General features: G+C 32.8%; 2 protein-coding genes across 3 annotated transcripts; one reads left to right on the top strand and one right to left on the bottom strand.

Moving 5' to 3' along the window:
• LOC111626222 (EKC/KEOPS complex subunit Tprkb-like) lies at positions 1 to 24286 on the bottom strand. Its single transcript, XM_023369531.1, has 4 exons — positions 24124 to 24286; positions 23345 to 23467; positions 22933 to 23106; positions 1 to 270 (listed from the first exon to the last, which is right to left on the bottom strand). Exons 1-4 carry the CDS (start codon positions 24259 to 24261, stop codon positions 184 to 186), a joined length of 522 nt encoding a protein of 173 aa, XP_023225299.1. The 5' UTR covers positions 24262 to 24286; the 3' UTR covers positions 1 to 183.
• LOC111626207 lies at positions 3636 to 15219 on the top strand. Of its 2 annotated transcripts, none has more exons than XM_023369525.1 (2): positions 3636 to 4647; positions 13355 to 15219. In XM_023369525.1, exon 2 carries the CDS (start codon positions 13374 to 13376, stop codon positions 15201 to 15203), a length of 1830 nt encoding a protein of 609 aa, XP_023225293.1. In that variant the 5' UTR covers positions 3636 to 4647; positions 13355 to 13373; the 3' UTR covers positions 15204 to 15219. The 2 variants fall into 2 exon arrangements, with proteins under 2 accessions (XP_023225293.1, XP_023225286.1); XM_023369518.1 differs by having other exon boundaries at positions 3637 to 4405.
• Positions 24287 to 26285: the final 1999 nt, after the last annotated feature.

Here is a 26285-nt window from a genome sequence, read left to right as displayed (position 1 = left end):
TACATGTTAAATAATTAGGTTACTTTATTGTCTGAAACATACTAATTGGAAATAATTCATTCAATCCTTCATTATATCAAGATTATAAAATCAAATTCTCTAGTAATTTATTTCAAACTACACTATTACATTTTATTTTTACCTTACATACATTACAGAATATTTTTTTAGGAAAGCAATTCTTCACGTATAATCTTTCACAGAAATTCTGCTCACTATTGAATCCAAAATACTTCCAACATTTAATTCCACATCTTTGATTCCATATAACTGAAATATGTAAAAAAAGTTTTATATAAAGATTGTATCTTAATCAAATTTATAATTCAATAATAAATATACTATAATTAGATTCTTAATATTGTGAATTTACAGATGCAAATTTCATTAATTATTTTGGATTTATACATTAAATACTTCATATATAAACATAAATAACTGTAGATGCAAAATATTAATACTGCAATTTTGTCAAAAGGACTTGTAAAATAAATATTCTTCCATAACACCAATAGAAAATTTTAATGTAACAACAAAAGCTAAAATAATTAAATTTTCTGTATATTTTGTAAACTTTATTGTTGAATAAATACAGTTAAGACTCTAAACCTTGTTTTAACACTATTTGTTCACCTCTGATAGTGACACTAAATTAAGTGTAATGAAGACTTGAAATAACTCATTGCAAATTATGTATAGTAACCAGGTCTGCACAAGTTTGAGTTTAAGGGCATTTATCATCATAGCATATGATGGTATGATTTTGCTATTTATGAATTCAAAGATATTAAAAGGATTCTTTTCTATAAATTTTAAGCACTGGTTGATGCCATTTAAAGATGTGCTGTATGAAGATTTGACAGTAAACAGAAACAATTATTATTTACAATAACACTTTTTGTATGGCTAACTCTGCCAAAGCACAACAATTAGCTGTTTACAAAAAATTTATTTCCATTGCAAAGAAATACAAAAATATTGTCATATATGTTCAATATTAAATCTTTCTGTGGGTTCATTCCCAAATCAAATAATCCACATAAATAGTAAGTGTATTTGTTAAAAGATAATGTCAGAACTTTAATGTTCTGAAGTGTGTTAAATTAATATTTTTATGCAATCAATTCACAGAAAAACTTACCAAAGTGACTCCAGACATATATGTGGGTATAATTTGAAATGATTATATTTTTACATCAATAAAATATAATTCATACGTATTTTTTTAAGACTGAACAAAAATCAATCACTTTTACAATACAGTATATCTTTTTATATTTCAAAATATTTTTAATATTTCTAGTTTTAATTTCATGATCTTCCAGTACTTTATTGCTATAAAAACTAAGACTCACTATTTATAAACATATTGATAACTATAACTGCAATAAAAAGTAGAAGGGAAGAAAAGAGATTGACTGAAAAGAGAATGAACAGGACTCGGGATGAATAGAAAATAGCTATCTGTTATGTAAATATTCTACTTATCGTACGCAACTTTATCACCATCATCTTTTAAATCAATATGCCTAAATTTAAAAAAATTTAAAATCAGTAACCCTATTTTATATATAGAGTATCAAGCATTGATATTTTGTTCTCTGAATCTTAAATGTTCACAGAAAATATATTGCTTCACTATTCATGAACAATGAAACATACTTTTACAATATTAAAATAAAGTTTGCCATTTCTATAATGTGTTTTGTTTTTTTCCTGAAGTTAAAAATCGGTCTGTGAATGGAAATTTTATATGAAAAATATTTCATCTATGGAACAGTCAATTTAGAATGCAGCTCCTGGTCAGAAAATTTCTTGCAATATATTTCAAATTTGTTTGAACTTAGTTTAAATATTTGGTATAAGGGTTATAACCATTGGACTTTCAATATTCTCTACTATTTTTGTGATAAAATTGAAATTATGACTAAAAAAGAAAAATGAATAAGCATATATCAATCGGTATCCATCCACTAACCATACAAGATGTACCAATATATATTTTGTATAAGAAATTTTGTATAATTTTGTAATAAATTTTTATCAAGTAAAATTTATATGATTCTTATGTCTAACTCAATAATCTGGTATATAATCATAAATGACAAAGACCTGATACAAAAAACAATTCTTTGCTTACTGTTTTTACCCTGTTATAGAAAACAAGAACATGCACTAACAATAAAAACTCTTGTAATACAGTATTTTGACAAACTTTTAGAAATATACTTTTATTTAAATACTGTAATTATTTTTAAATCAATGAATTACATTTACTCCATGTTAACTTACTAACTTCAAGATGACTTTGAAAGAAAAAAGACAAAAATGTTTGTTTAATAAATATATTTAACTTTCAATCTAGTATAATATGAAAAAGATAGAGATTTCAGTAAAAACTAAAATTATTTTATATTCAAGGTGGCTTATGCAAATTTTTATCAAGTAAAATTGTAATCTTCAATAGGACTACAGTAATATGTCACACACATTCTACAGCATTCTACTGTATTCATATTCTATTGTATGGAATATATATATATATTCCATACAAAATTTGGCTGTATATATATGTATATGTGGCGGCCGCATAATTGTAACCAGCGCTACATCTGAAAATCCAGGTGGCGCTGGCGCGACGGTTATATAAACATGTGCAGGCCGTCCGCCATACTTCCTTCCCGACATGCCAGCTACTCTCGGGTTGCTCTCATGTACACGTGGATTCCAACCAACCGACCGTTAGGTAGACGAGACTTCTTTGTATATAGTGTAAATAAAGCAAATAGGAGATATATGACTACGGTCTCTATTCATATTCAGCGAACACAATCAAGTGGTGTGACGAACGCCACATTGTATATATATATATACATATACAGCCAAATTTTGATGATATATATATATCATCAAAATTTAAAAATAAACATAATTTAGTTGTAAGTAATGTAAAAAAATAATATAAAAAAATAGAAACAGCAGAAATTGTATATAGAATCAGTGGCGTAGCGCAGTGGGGGCGGCCGGCTCCGGGCGGAATTTTTAGAGGCGTCAAAATTTTACAATTAATAATAATAATATCTTGTAAAAATTTGAACCATTTCATTTCGTATTTTTTAAAAAAATAAACGTGGCTCTCCGATAGTCTCGGTAGAAAGCGGTTGTAGAATACGATGAGTAATGCATTAGTCATACGGAACATTAGGACTCTACTTCATAATAATAAAATACAATATATAGTATCTCGGTATGCAGAAACACAGTCTTACTTTATGACATTGACAGCTTAACAGTTTTAATTAAATAACTAACAAAAAAGTGAAATTATATAATTAACTAGGAAAAAGATATTTAAGCTAATTCTGAATCCCACAATCCGCCGTAAAGAATTATTTTTAAGCAATAGAATAATCATCATAAAAGTTCCATTTTACTTTAATATGAAATTCACTAATTGATAACAAATTGGTGCGAAGTTTGTAAGTCATTTCGTGTTTAGTTTAGGATTCGAATAATAAACCACCAACGAGCGAGAAAAAGCCACCGAGCATTTTGCATTTCTTTCGTAATACTTGGCGTATCCTGGAGTGGATCGACGTCCAAATTTAAATTTCTCCACGGACCACCGGAATGCGACCGCCGATCTACTCGATCCTCGTACGAAAAGATTCGTTTTAAAATTTACGGACTCGCTATTTTCTCGATATATACAGTTAAAACATTAAAACTTGGAAATGCAATATCGTCGGCATATTGTTTCGCCGGTCACAATTAGGTCGGGTGGCGACACGTCCCGACCCTAACCGTTTCGGACGGCCGAGGCGGTAAAGGCAACCCGAGAACCGGGGTGGGAATTTTCCGCGAAGAGGGCGAATTTCCGGACCCGTTCCCCGACGCCGGTCACCCACTAGGAGAATAAAAGTGTAAAGCCAGGAGGAAAAGGCTACCATTCGTACGTAATACGTTAAATGTCGGGATCCGATTCTAACCAGATTTATCACGTAACGAGCTACGTTTCCTGTCTACCGCATATTTTAAATCATATATCGAGTATGTGTTATAAAAACATTTTTATCGCCTATAAATTCTGAAGATGTCGAACGCTGGCCGACTTGTTAAAAAAAATAAAAATTTTTGTCGTCCCCACTTCGGAAAAACAATTGCGTCTTTCGTTATCGCTGGCAATAACAATATATTAAACATATGAATTTAAATGCGTATTTATTTATTTTTATAATTTTCGTATCAATAAATCATGGTTGGAATTACAAAACACGTAACGGTTAAATTGTAATTATGTTGGACGAGAAGGCGGGTGGCCACGCGTCCTATATTTTCCGGATGTGACCCGTTTGTAAATAGGTCGAACGTCCGGGCCAGACAATCCCCAGTCCGGATTTTGGAGGTAACGTCGGCATTTTCTTATATATTGATTATAAAATTAAGCGGTAAATACGGTAATCGTATTACATTTTTATATTTTTATAACGTAAAAAGTTATTTCGACACGACGACGAGAAATTAGAAAAAGTGGAGCGAATAATAAACTGGCAACGTTCGAGCTGTAGGCGCCATATTCTTTAGACCTTTACGTCAGATATTCGACGACTGTTACCAGCTAAACTTAAAATATTAATTAAATTTCCGGTATAAGTCGTTTTTAAGTAATGACATAAAAGTAATTAATATAAAATACCTTTTCTTTTAAGAAATAATTTAAACGCCTTTGTTATTTATACGTTATAATGGTAATCTATTTTAATTTCTACGTCTCGTTGAGAATTATTAACGTTATCGACCCACCTTATAAAATAATCTTGACCGGCATCGATGAGTTTTCTAACAATGTCGATGAGATGTTAGCCGGGATATCGTTCGTCTCCTCAAAAATTTACATTTAAACTTTCCCTTTAATCGTAATTAAATCAAAGTTATGTATAAAAGGTAAAGTATCCTATCTTTTACATCGACGGTTTTGATGGATACGTGACCTTATGTATCTATAGCCGTCAATCTAAGGCCGGCATCCGTCGTTCCTAAATACTGGAGATTATCTTAGATTAATCTGAAATGAGTTTGAATAGCCTTTAGAGGTAGGAGCCGAACAAAAGGCTAATATCTCGGGAAAAGCAAATCTATGCTGCGCCGCATTAGTCGTATACCCCCGTCGACCGGCACCGATTCGTCTCTCTTAAAATTTCGTTTAAAACGATTCGTAATCCGTTCGATATAAATATGCTTGAAAATATAAGTCGGTTTGTGCTCCGCGCGCTATTCTGTCGTCCCCGTCGACGACTGCGGACCGTGTCGTCTGGATTAGCGAAATTCAAATGCTCGATACGAAACCTGTAGTTCGTCACGTTCGGTAACAAATACATATACGGTGGGCGATCGATCGGTTAACGAACAAATCGGATAACGGGCGCTTTTGCGAAAGATTTTTATGTTTGGACGACCGACGCGTGATCGGATAAGGAATGCCGACCGGTCTTCCCTCGTCTTCGGACGACGATTCGAAACTTTTTGGAGCGGGGAGACGTCGACGCTCGACCCGGTACGTACCGATCGGATAGTATTCCCCCGAACTTCGAAACTCTTCCTCGTAATTCCGGTCTTTATTTTTCTGACGGAAACTGTCGGGCGGGCACTCGTTAAGTTTTGCGTCTGTTTTTATTTTCGAAAGATGAGAGTATAACGGCGAAGGTAGAGAGCGGGCGGATGTCTGATGTTGCCGGGGCGGTATGGCTCGAACGGGTCTACGGTAGGCCTCGGTTCGACCTTATCTAAGAAAGATGCGGTATAATAGAGAAGACTCGAGCGGCTAAAGGAGTAACAAAAATCGTATCTGAGAAATAAAGAACGTCGAAGAGCTCGTAATGAACGCAGAGAAACTCGGCGAGATATGTTTTCTTTCGTAAAAGAGCATTAATGCCGATACTGCTATTAAAAATCTTTTGAAGAAGCGGGAGGATGTCGGAACGACGGTCTTAGAATGGCATCCAAACCGGGTTGAGGTTAATAGGCTTAAGGATCTCTACAATTACAATGCTACGAATTACTTCTAAAAAATCTTGAAGAAGAGAGAAAAGCAATCGACATTGGACGGATTCTTTAACCCCACAAACAGAAAAAACATGACTAATAAAAATGCAAGACTGCATATATATGTATTTTTATTATTATATCTTATAATATTATATAAATAAATGTAATAAATAAAAAATATAAAAATATCTAAAACGAACGAGTCTCCAGAACGAATTAATCAAATTCCCATAAAAACCTGTGATAAATTGATAATCGAATAACAAACAAAGTCTTGGAACGGATTATGTTCGTTAACTGATCACCCACTGTACCCCTGTATAACAGCAGTCCCCGACTGGTGTGTTGCAAAAGGAATTAAAAAAATTAAAACAAATTTTAAAATTTGAAGAAAAAAAGAAAACTAATAAATTATACAGTCTATGCAATACTTCGGGGGTTTGTTCCAGCCGGGGATCAGAGAAACAGTATTATTATTATGATCGATGTGCACAGCTGCATATATAGAGACAAATATTTTCTTTTCGTGATTTCAAAAAAGTCCTGCTCAAATGCTCCTTTGATTGCGCTATCAATCCTCCTGCAACTTCCTTTTAACTGTGGACTCCTTTCTTTCTTAGCATTTCTAATCAGTTAAAACTTTTTAAATCTCTCTTTCTATTACAGAATGAGGACATTTATTTCCTTTTTCACACAATTAGAAACAGCTAAGACATTTTTGTAAATTTGAGGTCGATATATGGTTGCGTTGAAAGTACTTGCTGTTTTGAAAGAACATACTATTGTAATCATTTTATTCTGAGTAATTTAATGTAAATAGCTCATATTGCCAAATGATCTGCCAGATTTTATCAAACTATATTTTAAGGCTACTTAATAATCAGAAACAAAGTAATTTGTTTAGAAGTAGGTGGTTAAGCTACTTCTTATAATTAGATATTAATGTTTAATGATGGATTGAGTGTAGTGATAAGTAATATTTACTAAATGATAAACAAACAGGAAAAATAAATTGTGTGCTAATGTGTGGAAAATGCTTGATTGTAACATTAAATGAAACAGCATATAAACTTACAAAATCAAAACATCTCAACTTGAAATGTAAAATATGATAAAATATTGTAAAAAGAGAGAAATTTCCTACTGGTACAGTACAACTAACTGGTAATTGACAGTTAATATGAACAAGATATGTTTGTCTTCAACTAAAAGTAACTTCATAATTGATCCTTTGGTCAGTTCCATATGTTTAATAATAAAGTAGCCAAAGCTTTCACATGATTGTTCAAGTATACTGAGAGCCTAAAAGGGTTGAGAATCACTGTTATATAGCTATATACTTCTTATGGTTGAAGAAAACTTACAAATTTATATGCTTTGTAAACTTATATGACTCATTAATTAACAACAGCACCCATAGTCTATACAAAAGGGAGCACATGCTATAAAAAGGGCATCATACATTACGCAAGAAGCTTCAAACTAGCAGCTTGTTAAATTCACCACTGCTGCTTTTGCTGCAAGAGCATTGCAATAGCTAATGAGGGTCTTTTAACAATGCACACAGAGCAATGCCGCAGTTTCAAAATGGCAGACCTCGATGCAGCTGTTGGAATGCTTTGTGAACTATTTATTTTGAAACATTTTAAAAGTACAGTCAAACCATAGTTTTCAAATAATTATTCAAGTAACAAACACCTTATTTTTTGCCAAGGGAGTTTTATTAAAAAAACTAACATTTTCGATCTACTCCGTAGATCATCCTCAGGTTTAAACATTCGAATTTGGAATAACAAAAAATAGAACACCAAATTCAAATTCAAAGAGATAAATACCGATAACATAGCAACTAATTAAAATAAAAGTTAAAGTGTAAAAATACATAAATGTAAAAATAAATAACATACAACCATTAAATATTATTATTATAAGCCACTATCCTTTAACCAATAAAAATCATTATGGTTCCCATAACACAATTGCGGATATGCGCAATTCAAGAGCTACTTGTAAGTTTTTTAAGTTTTTGAATGGCGTACTTCCATGCTGAGGGTAGGCCCTCCGCATCTCTGGCGTTTATGCATTTTTCATCTAGCTTGCTCCTATATATTTCCATTTTTTCAGCAGTTTTCGCTAAAGTTGGGGAGTGCACTTGCTTGATGATTTCTGCATCCTCCCATCTAACTACGTTTTCAAATTACTCACTTTTCAAACAAATCAGTCCTCAAACAGAATTTTGAACTCTTAATTGCACTGGTTGCCAGATGATAACTCACATGTCAGTAGCCGAACAATGTACTCTGCAAGAGCTGGCCAAAGATCAGAGAGACACAGATGGTCAACTCCCTATAATTCCTACGTTAAAGAATCAATGGCCCGATCAATCAACAACAGGACTACTAATTCAGAAGTTAAGAGGCTCCAAGATCACCTCGCATCATTAGACGTTGCAGCACAAATCATCAATGACATTTCTATTTAAATTAGATGTCAATGTGTATGCAGGAAAGACACTAATTCCATTTTTCAGTATGCGCTACAGTTGAATTTAAATCAATTAACTAAAACTGCATTAATTGACAATCACATAATATAAATGGCATCTAAGAATCATTTAATGGTGTTTAAGTCTAATTAAATAATAAAAAAATTATATTTAATAATAAATTTTTGTTATTTCTCATTAATATACAATTGACATTCAACATTTTATTTAACAGTATTAATTGAACACAAGAACTTTTAACAAACATCTTTTAGAAAGGTAATGAATACAGCTAGAAAGGTAAAAAAAAAAAAAAAAAGCTTTATTTTGTGGATTAATCCATTTATATTGTTTCTTATGGAAAAATTTGTTTTAGTTTAGAACAAATTGGTTTTTGAAGAACTTTTAGGAATGAATTATGTTTGGAAACCAAGGTTTGATTGTAATTCATTTTTGTGATGCAATACTTTTGGGAGATAAAATTATTTATTTAAATTTAGTGTATACAGTTTCTTCCTGCATAGTGTAGATAATAAAATATTGTAAATATATGACTTTTGTCAAATTAATTTTATTTTACTAATGAGTATTTTAAAAGAAAAATTAGAACAAACAAAATATTGATTCGTGGTGATCAAAACCTTATAACTTTACTGTCACATCATATAAGAATTCAACTTTACACATTTCCACCATGGAGAAACAAACTTTGTTGCAACAAGACAAGAAACTGAAACAAGGGCTGCAGATTCAACCTCAAACCAGTGAGACTGCTGTGAGAATCTCTGTGTGCAACACTTCAAGAAAACAAGTTTAGCAATGCTCTTGACAACATCGTTTAGCAGAGTTTAACAATAATCTGTGTTATTCAGTTTTGGATCAGCACTCCACAAGGTGGCATTGGTTGCATTTGGGATTAACTTGGCCTTAAAAACAAGAAATGTCTTTATTTTAAAGGTCACGTTTTGGTCGGCAACTTTACACATTCGGTCAACTTTACACATTTCCACCATGGAGAAACAAACTTTGTTGCAACAAGACAAGAAACTGAAACAAGGGCTGCAGATTCAACCTCAAACCAGTGAGACTGCTGTGAGAATCTCTGTGTGCAACACTTCAAGAAAACAAGTTTAGCAATGCTCTTGACAACATCGTTTAGCAGAGTTTAACAATAATCTGTGTTATTCAGTTTTGGATCAGCACTCCACAAGGTGGCATTGGTTGCATTTGGGATTAACTTGGCCTTAAAAACAAGAAATGTCTTTATTTTAAAGGTCACGTTTTGGTCGGCATATGATAAAGTTGCTTTGGGACAGTGGACAAATCTCGTTCATTAGTTTCTTTTTATATTAACAGGATAGGCTAGAAGTCATGAAATTTCTGTTGTTTGTTGATAATGGAATTTGATGTTCCTTTGAGGATTAAAAAGGGGGGCAACACAGATGAAAAGGGAACAAGTGCTCCAATGTACTGGTGGCTCCTACTCATTAGATGACACAAAAGTCACTTTGAACAGATTTGACAATTTAAATGCTCATAGGGCAGCCCCATTGCAACATCAGAGAATTTGCATGTAGTGGAAGACCTGTGATTTATATTTAAACATGAAAAGTAAACAGAACTTTAGTGTTTAAATAAAAGAAAGATATGATGAATTTGGCGTTTAAACATAATATTTGTATTCTGCACGTGCAGATGCAAATATTTATTTTATTAATGTATTTTAAAGTTTTAAACATTAAAAATATTTACAAATACAGTACTTTATTTATTTATATTTCGTTTAGTATTATATTCACACACACACAAATAATTAGAATATTCAAATAAGGATGATCACTGTTATAACCAAGTTAGGATAAATACAATAATCATTCTATTTGCATATAATACTTATAAAACTCATACATTGAAGAAGCAAAATATTATCAACAGATCTGGAAGACAATTGTTGCTTACAGTTGTATGTCCTTCCTCTTGTGACAGCAATGGTACAACAATAGAATTCAACTGTGAAAGGACATTAGTGCCAGAAAGACAAGAGTTACTGTCTTGAAAACAGTGGCCAAAACACCTTGCTCTCAAAGTGTAGCATTAAGGATAATTAATACCTGACAGAATAAAACATTCACAAGTAAACATAGCAATAATAATAACACGGAAACATTTATACTCAAAATATTTTAAACTTGCTTTACGAGCCATCCTTAGTTACAATTTTAAATTATTCTTACATGGCATTCTTTAGCATAACCTGAGGATGATTTGTAATATAAGTTTAAAATGTTTCACTGTTAAGGTGTTGTTATTACATAATGCCTAGATGAACACAAGGAAAACCACTAGCTGGAGGAGGATAAGAATGATCATGGACTGTTGATTCACAACGTGAGAAATGGGTATGTTGACTTGTAGTCCAGCAACAGCCAGTGACCCAGATGACTTCTCAAAACAAAAGAGCAGTATCATAGCCCATTGGGCTGCAATTTGAAAAAATTGAAGACCTACAAATTCCCACTGTCATCCATCTGTCCATCTTTCCTTAATCTTGAGAACGGAGTTAGATAGATGAAAGACAAGACCAAATATGGAAACCATACAGGCAGGAGGCGATTAACTATATGCAAACTGGATGTCATGTTATTTCAATTCAGAAATTTCCCCTGAAAGAAGTTAGATAGATGACCAGCAGAACTCGATTGCTAAAGGAAAAGTATGATGTGCACTACTAATTTGAAAGTGGAGAGCATATATTTTAAATTAAATAAATTAAGAATTGCATCCTGGAATTGTGACAATGTCACAATAAAATAATTGCTTGTTGATCATTATATTAATGCATTACATGTAAGCAATTACCATTTCGTGGTTGGGTTTCCATAGCAGATTCTGTTTGAGAACACTTGATGATATCCTGTCTCAACAGGCTATGTGGCCATGTGCCACATCTTCATTGCAACTGGATTCATTGATCCAGATCACTGTTCCTATAAAAAAGGTTGACCTGGACTAGTGAACTGAATTTTCAGCTTCTTTATACAGACAACTGAATTAATATATGACATATAAAGAAAAGATGTTAGTAAATATACGTAATGCATAGTAACATAGGCTGATGAAAGGAATGTTATGAATTGGTATGCATTCTCTGTGATTTCCAAAATTCCATTATGAATCACATATCAGAATCTATTCAAGTCATATATCCTGATGGAAGTGCCATCTTTCAAGAAAATTTGTCATTGGTCCTGGGTGGTGTCAAACTACTTGGAGATTCAAAATAAAACTTCTTCACAATGCACAGTCACTTCACATACCTGATATTAACCCTATAGAGCAATTCTATGACATGTTGCAATTGAATATGTGGACCCATCACCATTGACTAGCCAGAAGATATCAGATGCAGGCTTAGCTTACCATTGTCAGCAGATGGTTTGCTATCCTATTGAATCAGTTTCTCACTGTGCACAAAGTTCATGTACCATTTGGTTGTAAAAAGAAAATAAGTCTATTTATTATTAGATGAGTATTACTAATACAGTGGTGCCTCGTATAACGTACTTAATCCGTTCCAGGTGCACGTCCGTTAAGTGAAAAGTCCGTTATACGAAACGCATTTTCCCATAGAAATACATGTTAAAACATATAATTCGTTCCGCAGCATAAAATAACCGTACTGTACCATAAAAAAAAATGAAAATGGAGCAGTCACCAATTATGCCGGGTAGTCAGATGTGAGGAGGAGGTGTAGGAACACTTTCTTCACACATTCATACAGATACAGACTTTTTACACATTGCAGCGGGTCTTTGTTTTATTGTTTTTTAATCGGATTCAGATTCAGGAGAGGCTACCGGAGCTTGCAGGGTCAACTCCTCTTGTTCCATCCTTTGTTTTTTGCCTGCTGGCTTGTTGAAAAACATGTCCATAATGGTCTGTTTCTCTCTCTTCAACACCTGTCAGAAATGACGGGCAAGGGTGTCATTGTAGAGATCATTGATACTGTTGGCCTCAGCTCTGTTTGGATAATGAGTGTTGGTAAACTCTTGAACCTCTCCCCATTCGACAAGGAAGTTTTTGTCAACTTTCACTCCTGATAATTTCTTGCATTGCTTCAATTGAAATCAATTTTCTGTTTTTTTAGAAGCCATGATTTTCACAACACTTGAATAAATGTAAATACCCTGCACTGAGGTGATGTACGTAATAAACAAGGGAGCAAGCCTAATCCCAACGGGAGCTCTGTACTTCAGATATACTGATAATATATTCTAATAATACTAATATATTATAAAAATAGCAGTTTGTCATTGGCAACGGCAAAAGAGTGGAAACATCATTCGCACTTATTCGTAGAAAGTCCATTGGTCGCCGCACGTAACTGCCAAACGGAAAGTCCATTGTTCGCAACCAGTCCGTTGCTCGAGTCACGTAACGGCCAAACAAAAAGTTCGTTATTCGCATTGTCCGTTATACGAGGCACCACTGTATTTTGCTTCTTCAGTGTATAGGTATATATTGAGAAAGATTACTAACCTCTTAAAGAACAAGGTAACTACCGTCTATCAATGTTAAACAATTTTTATTACATATACAGTGATTATTGCATTCTTCAAGTGGATATTTTTGGCATGGTAAACTTAGTCTTTATTTTTAAGATTACTAAAAATTGTTATTAGAAACAATTATATTTATTTTCCTGTATATAATTTAAATTAATTAAAAGATCATGAAAGTATTATTGTTATTAATTATTATTTTAACTGAATTATATACTTTAATTAAATTAATGTTTCATTTTTTCCTTTTTAACTTATTTAGTGCTACAACAAAAGTTAAAATGCCAAAAAGAAAATGTATCTTTAATGATGACTTAAAAAGAACATATACAACATTTAAGAAGGGAAAAAATGATTCAGAAGTTTATTGTCTAGTTTGTAATTGCTTTATTTCTATTGCAAACAAAGGAAAATGTGATATAGAGGTCCATCTTGCTACAAGAAAGCATCAGCGGAATGCAAATGCTACACCTAATGCATTAGATTCCATTCGTGAATATGTTGCTCTGTCAGAAAATACAAAATTTGTCGAAGCTGCAGAAGCAACACTCACTTTTCATACAATCATCCATCATCACTCACTTAACTCCTTAGACTGTACAGTTGAACTGAACAGAAAGATATACTGTAATTCAGATATTTCAGAAAAAGTGTCTTGCAGTGGGACAAAGAGTACGGACATCATAACCAATATTCTTGGACCATTATCTACAAGAAAACTTTTAGAAGATTTAGATGAAATTCCATATATTGGCATAGCTATCGATACCAACAACCATTTAGAAAAAAGTATGCTTCCAATTATAATACAGTATTTTGATTTTAAACGAGGAGGAATCAAAAATAAAATTATTGACATTTCATTTGAAAATGATCAATCACTAAATACAATATCTGATATTATCATAAATTCTCTTAACAAATATGAACTGAGTTCTAGATGTATTTCTTTTTATGATGGTAACTGCATCATGAATTTTGATAGAAAAATAAAACAGGAATACGATACCATTTATTCAAGGCTCAGATTGCACATCAACAACTATATAATTGGTGTAGGATGCCCAGTGCATCTACTTAATAAAGCTATTCATCGAGGCTGTGATTTGTTATCTGTAGATATTGAAGTATTTATATTAAAACTATTTAACTATTTTTCTGTTTATGAGGTTCAAACCATACATCTCAAAGACTTTGTTGAATTTGTCAAAGTGGAATATAAAAATGTTTTATGTAACTCTAAAACAAGATGGTTATATCTCTTGCCAGTAATAAATCGTCTTTTGTTTGTGTTCGATGTATTAAAATCTCACTTTCTGTCGATCACTGATCCACCTAATTTTTTATTTAAATTTTTTAATAATAACTTAAGTGAAGCTTACCTGCTTCTTATTCATTCTTTAATGACAGTTTTTTATAATAATATTCAAAAAATGGAAAACTTTGACATTTCTATTATTGAAAGTGTAAATATAATAAGTGAAATTGTTAATCTTTTACAAGAAAGATTAAATAATAATTTTATGCCTATGAAAATTCAAAGCATTTTGAATTCTTTGAGAATCAATGGATTAGGCAGCAATGTTGAAGACTTTTTGAAAGAAGTTAATGTACTTTACAAGAAAACAATCAATTATCTAGAATCATGTTTAGAGCCTTTAAAGTATTTTAGAATGTTTTCTTGGATGTGTTTTAAAGATGAAATCAAATGGAATGAAATTACTCCTAGTTTACAATATCTTGAAGAAATAGAAATTAGCATTAAAGATTCAGAATTTTTTAATCAGTTTTGTGCTTTGAAACAATTTATCAATAACTTATCAGAAGAAGAAAGTAAAGAAAATATCCAAAAGAAGTGGACAAAATATTTTAATGCTTGTTCATCACAAGAACAATATTCTGAACTGTTGAAAATTGCACAGTTTGTTTTTGCAATACCAAACCATAATGCCGTTGCAGAGAGGATAAACGATATGATTGACGAACAGTGGACTCGAGAAACAAATAATCTTTCACAAGAAACCATAAAGGATATAATTTTAACAAAATATAATTTTCATGATATGAATTGCAAAGAATTTTATGACTGGATCATTAATCAAATATATTAAATCAAATAAGAAGTGCTAAAATAAGTATAATTTAAAAAAAAAAAAAAAAAAAAAAAAAAAAAAAAAAAAATGTTACTTGTTGTAACTGCAATATTTAATTTTCTAATGAACACTTGTGAATGCAATATTTTGAAAATTCTTTATTGTTCTATTAAAATAAATTCTAATACATAACTTTTTGTTTTCCTAGAATTATAAATAAAATTTGAATGCATGTACTATTGTAGCCAATTATATCTATAACATTATGATTAAGATTTTCAATCAATATGTTTTTCACTGTCTTTAAACTTTTTTATATTGTTGTCTATACAGGGGGGGGGGCGCTTTTGACAGTGGTGTCTGTTGGCGTGTTTTTTTACAACTTACTTTTACGATCCACAATTTAACTGTTTACCATTAATTGATTTTATTGAGGATGTTTATATATAGTTAAAAAAATCTTTTAATGGTGGAAGTTTAATTAAGGTTACATTTAAAACTTTTTTGTTTTAAATAAACTATTCACTAAGGCAACTATGACATCTAACTGCCAATCTCAAATTCTGATTTCCACAGTACATTATACACATTACAGAACTGCAAAGATATTTTATCTATCTATGTTTACTGTATAAAGACATAAGATCAATTAATGATATTGATATGATAAATTTGGAAACAACACATGGTACAGACAAAACAGGATAGAAGGGTAAGACGTGTGCACAGTAAAACCAAAGTGCACCAGTTTCTCATTTGGTTCACTGTCATTTTGGAATTTTTTCCAAGTGGCTTTATTTTCAATATGAAATATTTAAATTAAAATTTAAATATCATACAGTTAAATTTAAATATACAGGGTCTTTATAAATTAAAGTTCCACTTTGAAATGGCCATAAAAGGAAAACTACAGGACAAAATTTTATCAAACTTGGTAATAGTTTACAGGATATCATAGGATTTTATTTCCGCAAAAAAAAAATAGTTGAAAAACTCACCACCAATGGGGAATGGTGCTGTATGCAATATTGTTAAATGAAATAAAACATGAAGACATTGGTTGAAAATGAAAATGAACAACATTGGCAGAATTGTAAAATGCAATACACTGACGTCTGTAACATTCCTCCTGATATGCTAAGAGCTACTGTTTCGCATTACTAATACAGTAATGCGATTTTAACTTACTTTCAGATAATGGTGGACCCCATATTGAACATGTTTTGTAACACATTTTAGAAATGATTAAAAACATTTCAACTGATGTCTTTATGTCTTATTTTGTTTAATAATATTTCAAAGGTACCATTCCCCACTGGTGGTGAGTTTTAGAACTATTTTTTTTTTTTTTTGTGGAAAATACAATCCCATGACTTCTAGTAAACTGTTACGAAGTTTGATAACATTTTGTCCAGCAGCTTTTCTTTTATGGCCATTTTAAAGTGGAACTTTAATTATAAAGACCCTATATATAAAACTAGCAGATCAGCCTGACATTATCTGGGCAAAAAAATAACACCAAAGATTAAGTATAAAATACTCTATTAGATTACTTCATACTTCTAACCCTACTATTATATTACATTAGAGAGGTTGCGGCCGATGTTTTCATCATGAAAACGTGTACTTCGGACGTTCAGCGCCACCTTCCTGTAAGCCTAGAAGTTTGACAATGGCATTTGATACATTGAGCATGATTCCACTAACATTCCAAACGCCATTGTCAAACTTCTAGGCTTACAGGAAGGCGGCGCTAAATGTCATGAAAACGTCGGCCACAACCTCTCTATTATAGTGTTTGATGTATATACAGTAGAGTGTCGATTATCCGAATCAATATATCCCATGTTTAAATTTTTCTCCCTTCTGTGTCGCTTCGCATTGAATTTTCGTCGATGGTAAGCCTGATGAAAATTTTTATAATAATAATTGTGGCTATTCTATGCTTAAAAATTATTTTTTATTTTGTACAAACAAAATAAATATATTGAAAAATATAAAAACAAAAAAAATTATACTTTAAAAGTTAATCTAGTATGAAAAATGTTCGATTCAGCAGGACACAGTCCGACTGGAATGCTTTTGGTTAACCAACGTTTTGGTTGATCGACATTTGGATAATTGACACTCTACTGTAACTATAAAACTTATCTTATGTAAGGGTTTATCAGACCGAGCAACCAATGTAACACATTTTAAAAATTCTTTAAATTGTGTATAGTAGAAAAATAAAGAATTTTTAAAATGTGTTAGATTGGTCACTCAGTGTGATAAACCCTTGCATAAGATAACCTTTGTAGTTACATAAATCAAATACTGTACTATAAGATAACAAACCTCATATAAAGAGTTTGGTTAGTTTAGCCTACCATTGTCACTTTTATCTTAAACTCTATAAAAGATATGTAGATGATGTATTCATAATTTGGAGAAATAACCAGAAGTTTCAGGAGTTTTTGAATGTGATTAACAACAATAGGCACAATTTAAACCTAAAACTGGAACAACAGAGCACTAGTTATCTGCACTTCCTAGATATTAATATCCAGTTTAAGAATACAGGTATTTATCTAACTATATATAATTACTTGTCCTGACTGACTGAGTGATTGATTCATCATCGCCCAGAGCAAACTGCTGAATCTAGAGGTGAAATTTGGTACACAGTTGGATATGTCATGAAAACACACACTAAGAAGGGATTAGTTCTTTTCCTCTCCCATGGGGGAGAGGGAAAGGATTAAGGCTTAACATGAAGAACAGCTTCTACTGTACTATTTTAGATGCAATTTTTTGTTTTCAACTACATTTAGTCTTCATTGAGTACTTAGGTGTATTAAATTGATAACATTTCAGACATTGTTATAAATATTTTTATATACTTCAATTTTTTAACCAAATGTTCAAACTGTTTTAAATTCGAATTTATTATTGCATATTGGTTCGATTATAAAATGATTGTAAACATTCCAGAAAATTGATCAAATTGAAAACAGTTCATTTGATTCTCAGTGGTAGGTGTTATATAACAATTATCATGTTTGTTGAAATACTGAATATAAATGGTGTTTGCTTGCAAAATCCGTATGGGCAAAGTCGCGGTAACAGCTAGTACTGTTATATACAGTAGAGCATCGATTATCCGACCTCCGATTAACTGTCTTATTGGTTAACCGACCGTTCTAGTCGGCAAATTCAAATGAATATTTCAATAAGTCAATAATACTAAATATTGAATTTTTCACACTATTTTCATTAAAATACTGTGAATTAATTTAAAATTATAGTTTATTCAAATTTCCAATGTAAGGGTGAATTAGACAATTAATAAGAATTAAAATACAGATATACCATTGAATTTCCAACAACTGATGGTCCAGCACCTCCTTTAATCTGGACAAAATTACAAGAGGTATCTTGAAATTCCCACTCCCACAAACTAGTTTACTCGGTTGTCACAGATATGACCACCAAGTAAACTAGTCTAGTGACAGTGGGAATTTCAAGATACCTCTTGTAATTTTGTCCAGATTACAGGTGGTGCTGGACTGGGTGGTCACAGATATGACCACCCAGTAAACTAGTCTAGTGACAAGAACATCCTACACGTTTACATTCTTTACACTGCACTTGTGGGTGGTGATACCACAATTTTGTGATATTCTTAGTTTACTTTGCTTAACTTTTAACCTATCTATGACTTCTAAGAGAGATGCATATCAGTGGCATTGTCAAATGTAAAAAACACCTGTCCATATTGACCGAAGTTTCTAGCAGTCCATAGTAACTTTAGATACATAGAAGGAGTATAATTAGTGGATTAGGGGTGTGTTGATGAATTATTGTTATATATCATCACAGTTAATCTGGAAAAATGGTTAATCTAATAGGGTTTAAAACCAAGAGTGCTGGGAATTTGGTGGTATACTTGTATTTCCAAGAAATTTGTCATCTATATATATATAAATGAGGATGTTGGTTTGTTTGCTATGCACACCTAGACCATTTGCTACAAAACTTGGCAGTCACATTCACATACTTCTAACTCAAATAATATTGTACATCTCACCTCAAAATATTAATAGAATCTTTATATAACAATTAATTTCTGTCTACTTTTGATTTGCTGGCTTTACATTTAGCATCATCTGTTGGCAAAAAATTTAAGAAAATTCTTATAAAAAATATATATAATTTTAAAAAATTAATATCATACTCACATAATTACTGTAACAATGATATAGCTCAAACAGATGCGCTATTATGCCTTACTGTGACAGGTAGCATATAGCATTTTCTGCATGGAGTGGAATATTGTTTTTCCTCTGTATATCATAATTTTCTTGTTACCAATAGGGTCATGCTGGTTATGTATGTAACTCCATTCAGGGGAAAATCTTTGAATTGAAATAACATGACTTGCAGTGCAAACCAGAAGTTTGTAAAATAATTAATCTGGCCATCCTACTCTAAAACTTTCCATATCTAGTATTGACTTTCATCCATCTAACTCCATTCTTGAGATTAAGGAAAGACAGAGACAGACAGACAACAGTGGAAATTTATAGGTCTACAATTTTGTCAAAATGCAGTCCAATAAGTACCCTCCAGGTAACCGAGTAGATAAAACCACCAAACACTAGTAGTCGGTCGTGGGTTCACACATAGCCAACGGACTGGCCAAGTGGAGTTTTCTGGGTTTTCTTCACGTTACTAACACCTAACTAGGGGCCAGCTTTACGTAAGTCTTCCTGGTATGTGTCCTCCTAATTTAATCTCCCTTTATTAACTCAAACTCATTGTCCCGAACTTGTTTCACTGGTACTGCTTAAAGATGCTCAGCATTCAGCCAAAGTAATGTACAGTACGTGCAACAATTTTAATGTACAAAGTAGAGCTCGAAATCTTTTTCTAGGCCAACGATTTTAAGGTTAGAAACTTCGATCACTCGTGAGACCATCACAACCTATCCAACATAGATCACTTTTCAAATATTAACAGTAGATCGGTATTAATTAGTTGTCATCGACCATCCTGTCTTCCGGGAGGAAATCAACAACTACTTTTCGTCAAATTAACTCCAACCCCAGTGGCATTCAAATAGGAAAATTACATAATCCAAAGTTACAGGCCTGCACAAAATATGATTTAAGTGATTTTTGAGGGTGCTGAGTTTAAATATTTGGTCCTTTTTTTTTTCGAAAATTTGATTCATTGGCAGTTTACCACTCGATATTTGGCTGTAAATGGTACAGTTTCTTAGAGTTAACATTAGGAAAAAATATATCTGAAATTTTTTAAGATATATTTTAACAATCGACATCTACTCCACCAAGGAAATTGTGCCATTTTGTATCATCCCAGTATGGCAATAAACATGACAATGGTAGGTTAAAATAACCAAACTCTTTGTGTCGTTTTCGTCTTAATGTTTGTTATATTGTAGTACAATAGTGTCGTTTATCCGAAAGAATTCCAGTCGGCCTAAAGTATAATTTTTATTTGTTTTTATATTTTTCAATGTATTTATTTCGTTTGTAAAACATAAAGAAATCATTTTTAACGATACAATAGCCACGATTATTATTTTAAAAAGTTTATGTTAGGCTTAACATTGACGAAAATTCAACGCAAAGCGACACGCAATGGAGAAAAATTTCAACACGGGATAGGTTAATATATTTTTTCGTACATAATTGGTTATCCGAACAACCCCAGTCCCCAATTGATTCGGATAAACGACGCTCTACTGTATTTGATTTATATAACTACAAAAGTTATCTTACACAAAGATTTATCACACCAAGTGATCAATTGAACACAGTTTAAAAATTTGTTATTCCTTTACCATACACAATTTAAAGAATTTTTAAAAAATATTAGTTTGGGCACTGGATGTGATAAACTCTTATGTAAGATAACCTTTGTAATTATAAATCAAATACTATAATATAATAAAAGGGTTAGAAGTACAAAATAATCTAATAAGCCAGAAAGGAAGAAATTATCACAAAGGCATTAATTACATATAAATATTGCTATATTTGCTTTAATTAAAGCCTTTGTGATAATTTCTTCTTTTCCTGCTTAAACAAAAGATCGAGGTAACATCCAACTATCGAATTCAATAATCTAATAATCTAGATCAATGGTTCCCAATTAGTGCAGGAAGGGGTACGTGCGGCAATCTAAAATTTAAATGCATGAGATGAAGCAATCAAAAAAATAATGGGTGGACCATCAAAAATTCGGCAATTTACAACATGATATCAAATACACAAATTTGTTTATTTATAACTAAAAATATTTTCCAATTTTTATCAAAAAAATGCATTTGTGACTATACCTAAATGAAATTCTTACGCATGAAACAAAAATTGTGTTAATTGTACAATTATCATTATCGTCGTGTCAGCGAAGCGGCAATAAAATATTTACTACCATTTTGCACAACATACCTCTGTGAGAGTGGATTTTCGGCCACGACAAACTTGAAAACTAAACATCGTCACTGACTTCGACTCGAAGATGACTCGAGACTGAAGCTGACCAAAAAGCAACAAGATTTTACAAAGTTGTGCAAAGAAAATTGTGCACATTTGTCACATTAAAATTAAATAACCTTATGTTATTTTCATTATTATTAAAATTATATTTTAAAGGTAATAAATGTAAAAAAAAACTTATTCTATTTATCACTAGCTGTCTACCCACAGCTTCGCCCGCATTATGTCGAATTTTCTCGTGGGAGTAAGATGTTTTCTCGCAGTAAAATGTAGCCTATGTCCATCTCCAACATGTAAGCTGTACCAAATTTTATTAAAATTTGTTCAGCAGTTTAGAAGTAAAAAGGTAATAGACAAACAGCAGAATTACCTTCGAATTTATAATATTAGTATGGATTAATATGAATTTCTGCTGTAAGGAGTACGCGAGTTTGAGCTCTTTCCTGAAGTGGTACGCAGGAAAAACTAATTGGGAACCACTGATCTAGATCAGGGCTTCTTAAACTATGGGTCACAAGATTAAAATCTTGTGACCCATAGACCCATTGTAGACCCATAGTAGTAGACCCATAGACCCATTGTAGACCCATAGTAAATCTTGGGGTCACAAGATTTTAATGCAAAATATTGAAAATAATTTGTGAGAGTTTGAAAATGGCAAGCTTTGTGTCATAGGTTTTGTGAGTTGCCCTTTGTGTCATATCTGGTGCAGCGAGACAACGATCAGCAACACTGATTGTAGTGTGAACTAGTACAGTGTTATCGCTTTTCAGTGTATTCAGTTGTCTCTGTTCCATTGTAACACAAGAGTGAACTGTGGTAGTACACCATTATTGTTTTTGCAAATTTGTATAGATATTTATTTTATATTTTTGGGTCATGAAAAAAGTCACAATCATAAATGGGGTCGTGAATAAAAAAAGTTTAATTAACCCCTGATCTAGATCTTTGCAACGCTTATTTTTTGCCCGTTCAAGGCCAGTTTCGTCCGCTAGTATTTAATAAAAGACAAGTTTGACGAAAATAATTTGTTAAATTTATCATAAAATTTAACAAATTATTTCCATCTAAGATTATATCTATTCGAGATTATTTATCGAAAATCGACACACTGCGGCTCTCGTAAACCGGCATTAAATTTATCCTCACGTATTTTTGGATAACAAGCATATTCTTTTACCGTCGTCGACGTACAACCGAAATTTAATAATAATAATAGGTTAATAATATAAACGACTAACCTTTTTTATTAAAGACTCGTCTCCAATTCGACAAAGGAGTTCGACATCGTCCTGTATTCCTCGTATTTCGTTTCTTATTTCCCGTAACTTTCCGTCGTCCCGGTCGTCCAGTATCACCGCCAACACTTCCGAATCCGAGTCGTTAATTCCGAAGGTTTTCAAGGAGCGAGTAATCTTTATTAAAAAAGTACACACTTTTATTAATAATTATACACAAAACCGAGCCGTAGGCAGAGTATCGACGGACGACGGACCGGTACCGTTCGCCCGAGCGGTACGTAAGAAACGGCACAAAATAATACGGTTTTTTTGAAACAACGCAGGGAAAACGAAGCGGAAACCGGGGCGACTAACTCCCCGACTTTTTCTTAAGGTTCCGCAAAACGACGGGGCGTAATTTTAATTCGCTTACATTTTTGGCGGGCGAAAGACCATACAATATTTCGGAATATACGTTCTTGGTCTTCATGGCGCCACGGGCCCGGCAATGAAGGGCCTTATTGACGGCCACCAGAACTTGAAATTTGTCGATTATCTAAAATGGAAATAAATGGTTATTAACATACAATTCAAAAAAACTAAACTTAAATTAAATTTAAGGAAAATTTCGTTACCTTCTCAACGTAGATTTAATTGGATTATTTTACCACTTTCTAATCATAGATAGTAGTAAAATAATCCAATTAAATCACCATAGTATAACAACTCATACTTAATACTAAGTGAAACTGCTTTGTATAACTTTACGAAATAATTCATATTTTTGAAAAACTTCCAACAAATTAAAGAAATACATTTACAGTATATTAATAGACGGCGACACATAATAGTAAGCATCCTCTAACGATCCGTGTCGTTTAAATAAAGTGAAAGAACGTTACCGGATTTATTTAATAATCACAGCCAGTTGCCACAGAAGAGATATAATAAACAGCACGGATACAGGCCGACATTTATCAATTAAAACCGCCGATACCCACCGGAGAAGGCATTAAACAGAAGTTAATTTAGAATTAAAAATTGAAATTTGACGTCTGTCAGATTCATCTCCTCCCAACACCAACTACAAAACCGAATTACACAATTCACTTTTGCACATTTAAAACGGCAAATCCAAGAGAAGCGAATCGTTCACAGGTTCAATTTATCGTCTTCCCTTAGTCGAGATTATTTCATTACGGAAATAATTACCGTTTTTGGATTAATAAAAGTGGCTTCTATTTGTCCTTTTATAAGTTTTTCTTTTATCTCGTCGCTATTTGAAACGCTATTGAATAAAACCAGCGTAACCTTCGTCTCCTCTTCACCCAAACAAAATTTGGCCGCCATTTTTTAAATTGCTTTCGGGCGAGTTGCCAGATTATTTTCGTAATAAATGAAATTTATTTTTTTTTGTCTTCCAATAAATTTTCGTCCCGGTAAACGACGATTAAACGTAAATAATATATTATTTTAAATCGTTTGACGGTAATTAAACGACTGGAGAAGCATTTTCGGAGGTGATGTTTTATTTACCGGGAATTCGGTTTTCCAGATATTTCGCAGTAAAATTTAATTTATTCCTTCCAAGTGGTAAACGGCAACATTATTTTACTCTAAGCGGATCTTATTTATAAATACGACATATTCGTTTACGTTGGCATATTAAGTATGACTATAGTGTTCTCTCCGTAAAATGAGCGTATATTACAATATTTCGATACCGTATATCGGCATCATTAAATAAACTTTATATTTTCAATAGTAAACTTGTTCTTGGCTTTTTCTTATTCGTATAACTTTGTCGCCAATTCCCGCCCCCGTGTAGAAACTGGGTTGGCCTTTACCTTTCCACCGGATAATTCGAAATAAAATTCATTAGTGTTCTATTTCGTTACTTCGTATTTTTAAAAATAACTTTTAAGTAAAAGCAGAGTCGGTAGATTAACTGGTCGTTCGACTAATAGTTCAAACTTAGCTAGAAACAATATTTGCCGCTAATTGGCGCCACTGTTAGCAGGAGAGCGTTGTTCTCGCTAGGTATATACTGAAGTCAGTGATTATGACCTACAATACTGTAATTGTTTTTTTAGCTACGTAAAAATGCCACCGCGCTTTGTGCCAGGATGCGAGGCAGGATATAAGTCATCGAACGAGAAGAGACTTCCGGCTGTTTCTCCACGCGCTTGTCCTTCTGCTCCGCGCGATGTTCCTTCTCCCGGGGTTTCCATCTTTTCCCCTATTTAGATATTCCAAATATATATTTTGATCTCGCTCTGACAATACTATGACTTGTGATCGGAGTTCGCTTTTTTTTTCGGAGGCTACTTTTTCCCAAGGTTTTGTTTTTGCGTCGGCCTTTTTTTTTCGTACTTCCGGGAAGCCTAGGGCCTTAAATATCCCACTTCTGACACCAGTTGACAATGCCGAAGGGCCTCCCTATACTTCGGCACCACGTGACCGAAGGGTCGACATCGCGTCGGCGAAGATCGCAATGACAGGTTTCGTCAGGACTGACACCACCGTGTCTTCACGGCTAGACACAGAAACCGTTTCGGACGTGAGCGGTCGCGTGTGTGAGCGATCAGAGTCGAGACAGCGCACCGGAAGTGACTTACTCAGAGACATTTTAACGTAACAACTGTTTAATGGTTAACGATAAGCTGTTATATACATTTCTACGATAGGGATTAGATATTAGGATATTCGTTTTGGGGTTTCCGATAAGAGAGAGAGTTTACATAAGTTGCGCGTGTCGATAAATACCTTTTGGTTTTGCTGTCTTGATTGAGATTCTCGAGCGTTCTGGGTGAAGGAAAGAAAGTTCGGGATGTCGGTTCTTGTATCCGGTAGAGGAAGTATCCGTAAGAATGATAGAACGTAAAGTATCCGCAAAGGTGTTCGACGATGTTACGATGGGTTTCGATGATATTTTAGTAGGATATAACACGTAGAATAAAATGATATATTCACAGATATCCGAATATAGAGACACTTAGGACAAAATACGAGTGACAACTTCTCTTTCGAAAGACGGGCGACGACTGCTCACTTTGTTGTTCTTGTCTAATGTTGAACTGTTAAAATCGCGATACTAGGTCGAAAGGTGATGAGAAAACGTCTTTATTAGGTCTGAGAACTTAACAGATGTTTAACTCCCAGGTGTAAAAGTTGACAGTTATTAAACGAAAGTATAACTACAATGTGAAATGATATAAACACATCCGAATTCGGATCCTCACAATTCCGTGAGGCTGAAAATGTTAGTGTTTTATTAAATAAACATTTCTCAGCGATGGAAGTTGTTTAATGTTTTATTGTCATTTATTTATTATAAACCTGGTTTCGGGTTTAAATAAAAGTTTTTTCATTCT

The sequence above is a fragment of the Centruroides sculpturatus genome, unplaced genomic scaffold (assembly GCF_000671375.1).
Source record: "Centruroides sculpturatus isolate CEXI.00-Female unplaced genomic scaffold, Cexi_2.0 scaffold22, whole genome shotgun sequence".
In the NCBI taxonomy this organism is placed as follows: Eukaryota; Metazoa; Arthropoda; class Arachnida; order Scorpiones; family Buthidae; genus Centruroides; species Centruroides sculpturatus.
The sequence above is the reverse complement of the archived record's forward strand: the minus strand, read 5'-3'. Positions and strand labels throughout refer to the sequence as shown.